The 4,562-nt window shown below is 53.3% G+C and overlaps 11 protein-coding genes across 11 annotated transcripts; 5 read left to right on the top strand and 6 right to left on the bottom strand.

The window, feature by feature from the left end:
- T310_9789 (uncharacterized protein) lies at positions 1 to 408 on the bottom strand (the record flags this gene model as incomplete). The annotated part of the gene is made up of 1 exon (XM_013467748.1): positions 1 to 408. A coding segment is annotated over one exon (408 nt), but the record flags the coding sequence as incomplete, so codon positions are not given.
- On the bottom strand, positions 92 to 538 carry T310_9790 (uncharacterized protein; the record flags this gene model as incomplete). The annotated part of the gene is made up of 1 exon (XM_013467749.1): positions 92 to 538. A coding segment is annotated over one exon (447 nt), but the record flags the coding sequence as incomplete, so codon positions are not given.
- On the top strand, positions 107 to 571 carry T310_9791 (uncharacterized protein; the record flags this gene model as incomplete). Its single annotated transcript, XM_013467750.1, has 1 exon — positions 107 to 571. A coding segment is annotated over one exon (465 nt), but the record flags the coding sequence as incomplete, so codon positions are not given.
- Positions 522 to 857, top strand: T310_9792 (uncharacterized protein; the record flags this gene model as incomplete). Its single annotated transcript, XM_013467751.1, has 1 exon — positions 522 to 857. A coding segment is annotated over one exon (336 nt), but the record flags the coding sequence as incomplete, so codon positions are not given.
- T310_9794 (uncharacterized protein) lies at positions 572 to 934 on the top strand (the record flags this gene model as incomplete). The annotated part of the gene is made up of 1 exon (XM_013467752.1): positions 572 to 934. A coding segment is annotated over one exon (363 nt), but the record flags the coding sequence as incomplete, so codon positions are not given.
- A 198-nt stretch (positions 935 to 1,132) lies between these two features.
- On the top strand, positions 1,133 to 1,675 carry T310_9795 (uncharacterized protein; the record flags this gene model as incomplete). Its single annotated transcript, XM_013467753.1, has 1 exon — positions 1,133 to 1,675. A coding segment is annotated over one exon (543 nt), but the record flags the coding sequence as incomplete, so codon positions are not given.
- T310_9798 (Periodic tryptophan protein) lies at positions 1,302 to 1,997 on the bottom strand (the record flags this gene model as incomplete). Its single annotated transcript, XM_013467754.1, has 1 exon — positions 1,302 to 1,997. A coding segment is annotated over one exon (696 nt), but the record flags the coding sequence as incomplete, so codon positions are not given.
- On the bottom strand, positions 1,543 to 2,190 carry T310_9801 (uncharacterized protein; the record flags this gene model as incomplete). Its single annotated transcript, XM_013467755.1, has 1 exon — positions 1,543 to 2,190. A coding segment is annotated over one exon (648 nt), but the record flags the coding sequence as incomplete, so codon positions are not given.
- On the top strand, positions 1,940 to 2,845 carry T310_9802 (uncharacterized protein; the record flags this gene model as incomplete). The annotated part of the gene is made up of 1 exon (XM_013467756.1): positions 1,940 to 2,845. A coding segment is annotated over one exon (906 nt), but the record flags the coding sequence as incomplete, so codon positions are not given.
- On the bottom strand, positions 1,985 to 2,893 carry T310_9803 (RRNA processing protein; the record flags this gene model as incomplete). The annotated part of the gene is made up of 1 exon (XM_013467757.1): positions 1,985 to 2,893. The coding sequence occupies one exon, from the start codon at positions 2,891 to 2,893 to the stop codon at positions 1,985 to 1,987; it is 909 nt and encodes a 302-aa protein (XP_013323211.1).
- Positions 2,894 to 3,054: 161 nt separating this feature from the next.
- Positions 3,055 to 3,339, bottom strand: T310_9807 (uncharacterized protein; the record flags this gene model as incomplete). Its single annotated transcript, XM_013467758.1, has 1 exon — positions 3,055 to 3,339. A coding segment is annotated over one exon (285 nt), but the record flags the coding sequence as incomplete, so codon positions are not given.
- Between the last annotated feature and the right edge of the window lie 1,223 nt (positions 3,340 to 4,562).

Here is a 4,562-nt window from a genome sequence, read left to right on the forward strand (position 1 = left end):
TTTTGTTGGCATCTCCAGCAGTTCCTCTTTGCAGGTACTGAACCTGTTCTCCTTCCTGTTCCTGCTCCAATTTCGCTCCATTGTATTGTTATTACAAAAGATCTGAGCTGCAATGGCTGACACCAGCAGACCCGTTTTCGTGTTCGTCCCCGGCGCCTGGCATCTGCCAGAAGCCTTCGATGCCATCCGGGGGCTCATGGCCCAGCGAGGGCTCGAGACCGAGGCCGTGACCTTGACGTCCGTTGGCGCTGAACCGCCCACCAAAGGCCTGCACAGCGACATTGCCCATGTCCACTCTGTGCTCCAGCGCCTGGCCGATGAGGGGCGACAGATCGTCGTGATTGTCCACTCGTACGGCGGGCTGGTCGGTGCTGGAGCCGTGGAGGGTCTGGAATATGCTCGACGGGCTCAGAACGGCCAGAAGGGTGGTGTCATCATGCTGGTCTACATGACCGCCTTTGTCGTGCCGAAGGGGAAGAGTCTGAAGGACATGCTGGGAGGTCAATGGCTCCCGTGGATGAAGTTCAACGTTCGTTCTTCAACACCCACGGCTTCTGCTTCTCGTCACTGATATAGAAAACAGGGCGATTACTCCTATTCCTCTGAAGAGGAGACCGTCTTCTACAGTGACCTCCCTCCCGAGGAGCAGAAGAAATGGATCGCCAAGCTCAAGCACATCTCTGCCGCCGCGTTCCTGGAGCCCGCCACGCACGAACCCTGGCACGACCTGCCCTGCATGTATCTCTTCTGCGAGAAGGATCAGGGCCTGCCGATTGCGGTGCAGGAGCAGTTCGCGAGCAGGCTGGGCAGCAACTGCACCACGTTCCGGTGCCAGGGATCCCACTCGCCGTTCCTGAGCATGCCCGAGAAGGTCATTGAGGGATTGGAATTGGCCGCCAAAGTGGGTGCGGAAAAGAGTGGTGTGTCGGTTTGAAGTATATAGTCCAGCTTGACGCATATATAGTTTCAGCTGGTTTCACCGTGGAAAGTGGGGGATAAAAAGGGAATGAATATACCCCTTTTTGTTTATACCCAAGAAAGATACCTGTGTATGTGCATAGATAGGAATGAATAAGTACGAATATGAATATCTGCCTAAAGGCTACCTGAGGTACCTAGGGAGTGAGAGTAGGAATATTTATTTTATATATACAGCATAACCGGGTATCTCATCATAAATTGGGAAATGGACCAGGCAAATGGGGGTAATCCTGTGACAGACTTGTTCTCCCTTGTTACCATGTTTTCTTTCCTTTTCTTTTTATTTTTTCATTTTTTTGCCCGTCTTCTTTTTTTTTTTCTCAATCTTCATCCATCGACTCCCATCCATCTCTCTCTCCATCCGCACCATCTTCTCCCTGCTCGCCCTCTCCCTCTCCCTCTTCCTCCTCATCATCAGATGAGTCACTGTCATCCTCAGCAACTCCCACCGTCCTCTCCTGCACTTCGCCACCCTCTCCGGCCGCCGTCGCCGGCAAGCGACCAGCAAAAGTCCGGCGCACCGCCGCATTGGTCGACGTGTCCCACACCTGAACCACTCCCTTACTGCCCGCCACCGCCAGCCGGAAGCTCACCTCTGGGTCGGGCGCGAACGTGGTCGAGAAGACCTTGCCCACGTCGAGCTTGCGCGAGACCACCATGCTGGGCTTGTTGTCCTGCACGTTCCACAGCTTGACCTGCTTGTCCGTCGATCCCGTGACCAGGTCCCAAATCTCGATATCCGGATCCATCGTTCCCACCGCGACAAAGTTCCCGGTCGTGCGACCCTCCGAACTCCGGCCGACGGGCAGGTCTAACCACTCCAGACAGAGCGGGATGGCGGGGAGCATGATGTCGTGGTGGACGTAGATGTTGTCGGCCTCGTCCTCGTAGACGTAGACCTCGAGGTGCGCGACCTCGTCTTCGACCTTGCCTGCGAGCCCAAAAATGCATACCATAACGCCGTCCAGATGAGATAGATAAATCGAGTCCAGCTCGTGCAGGCTCATTCCGCGGCGTCACCCTTGGCATCAGGAGCGGAAGCTGCCGAACCCTCTGCCCCGGCTGTCTCAGCAGTAGTAGGACTATTATTACTCCTACTATCTCCTTTAGTTTTAGAGTGCTTGTGTCGTCTCTTCCGCTTCGACTTCGTCGTCGACTCGGCCTCCGAGCCCGTCCCATGTGCAGTCGTCCCGCCTTCGGCATTTTCACTCATCTTCTGCATCTTCTGCTTCCTCCCTTGATCCTCCGGTCGCCGTTTCTCCCTCTTCTTGGGCTTCTTCACGCTCAGCGGGTTCGGTCCCTTGGCCTTCTTGAGGCCGCGCTGCCTCGGCTGCTCGTCTTCCTCTCTCTTCCGCTTCCCGCCAGCGGCGTTCAGCGCGCCCTCCACGCCCGTCTTGAACTTGCCCTTCTCCACCCCGAGTCGCACCTTCTCCGAGGGCACGCTCATCGGCTCCAGGATCATGACGGAGCGCTTCACGTAGATGATGGGTACACCGGGGATGGAGCGCGCCCCGGCTCGGAGAGCGCTGGCGTGTTTGTTCAGCTCCGCCTGCAAGTCCTCGGTCCGTTTCCGCTTCTTCGGGTTCGCGGAGTCGCTGTTTTGTGTCGTCATCGTCGTCGCTTCCACCGACGGCGGGTCGGCCGTGGCGAGGGTGTAGTGTTCCTTGTTGCGCATGGTCTCCTTGTTCGGGCAGAGCAGGGACAGGAGACACTCGACTTCGTCGATCGGAGTATCTTCTTCATTGTGCGAGCAGTGTCGGAGGGGAAGAGTGGTCGGCGGATGGAGGTGCTCAGGACGGACGGGGTTGTTCGTCTTGGGGTTGATCGGCTGATTAGCCATGATCGCCGCGAGGGAGCATTTTGACAAAACTGTATAAAGCGCCTCGACAGATGAAGAAAGATCAGATCTCAACTACGGAGGAGTTTTCCTTCAATGTTGAACTAGAAATGTCGAATATGTGATCAAAATTCTGTCAGTTACTCTATGTACATGTCTGCTTCAGTGTCCCATGCAATCCCTCATGTCAATGACAGTATGGGCCATTAATTTGACTTAAGAACAGGATGACGAGACTAAAAGATGAGGCTGGAGACAATCGTCGATAGAATCATGGAATCTGGACTGCTATAAGCCCAAATCCTAGGGTCGAGCTGATTCCACCTGCTTGTTCGGATAGCCGTCTGCTTCACAGCGGAGATCGCCTCGATCCTAGAACCCCCATCGGACACCTGGACTGTACTGTCGCTATCAGAGGCGACTGCACTACCAGAAATACTATCCAGCGCCGTCATTGTTAACCAAACCCATATCTGCCATGGGTGTTGGGCCTTCTCGATGCGATGCCCCTTCAAGGTCACCTAAATGTAGGACGATCAGGTCAACGCTATCTAGGGGCATCAGCGGTATTGTAATAAGCCTAACTTCCGGAACTTTCCCGGGAGGTTGGCAGTCAGATCTGTGAATATGATATGTTTCTACCACGTCAAGGCGAAAAATGTCACTTCGAGGCGCGCGTCGATCATTTCCCGTGACCTTCTGTCAGAGAATTCGAACATGAGACCGTCACCATACACGAATTGTCTTAGGAATTGCCTAATCAGGTAATCGTACAGCGCTCCGAAACACTCCCAGTCTCATGATTCCAAATAATATATCAAATTACTAGGAGAATTGGACCTCCGAGAGGTCTATAAGAAGAGCGATATTTCCATAGTTTAGGCAGCGGGAATGACCAGAGTTCGTTCTCATGAGATCTTGATTTATCATCCGGATAATCATCCGGATAGCCTAGAGAAATTCCAACATTATCTAATCCTAGAATGACTCACATGGTCAGCCAGTCTTTACGGTCAAGTCTCCCCTGTGGTTAGGGCCTGCAGGCAGCCAGTAAGTTCCGCCACTACATTTTTGATTTAACACAATATCCTACCATTGGGATGGGACAGCGCCCCTGAGACACGATCTGAGAAAACGATTTGTATGACGGCGGCAGGCAAGGGCGCGAGGTTCGGTGGTCACGTGGCAACGCTTGCTTGGAAGGTGAAGTTAGGCGGTGAGAGGATAATACAGGCAGAATTCCCCCACAAGAGAACTATCGAGGCAACCCGGTTCCTTGCTCCTCTTTCTCCTCCCTAGCCTAGTCTTTTGTATTTATGACCGCTCCCTAGTAATACGAAGGCTTCTACTATTGGATTTGGGTCCGTCACAATTTGGTTTTATGTATTCTGATGAGCAAGTTGTGTTAAAACGAAAGCTCTTCCAACACGGTGGGAGTCCTGGGAAGGAGACAACGTATCCTTGAAAGCAGATCAGATCCGCGCAGCTCGGCGTTGGCGAGAAATTGCGTCCATAGGGGATGGGAAATGTCATAGTTGTCCTCTGAACTACTCTTTGGAGGAAGTTGAGAAGTGTTTAAAGCTTGAAGCTTTGTCTCAGGCATGCCCCACACTTGCTTCTGGCTGAACTCCTGATGAACTTCTTTCTGCCATTTGTATCATAGCTGCTGGCGGGTGTTGCTGGTGCAGTGAGAAGCCATCAACAGTTATCGCAACAAGCCACAGGGTGCATCGCGAGAAGTGAG

Source organism: Rasamsonia emersonii (genome assembly GCF_000968595.1).
Source record: "Rasamsonia emersonii CBS 393.64 chromosome Unknown ctg1118621762212, whole genome shotgun sequence".
NCBI classification, from domain to species: domain Eukaryota; kingdom Fungi; phylum Ascomycota; class Eurotiomycetes; order Eurotiales; family Trichocomaceae; genus Rasamsonia; species Rasamsonia emersonii.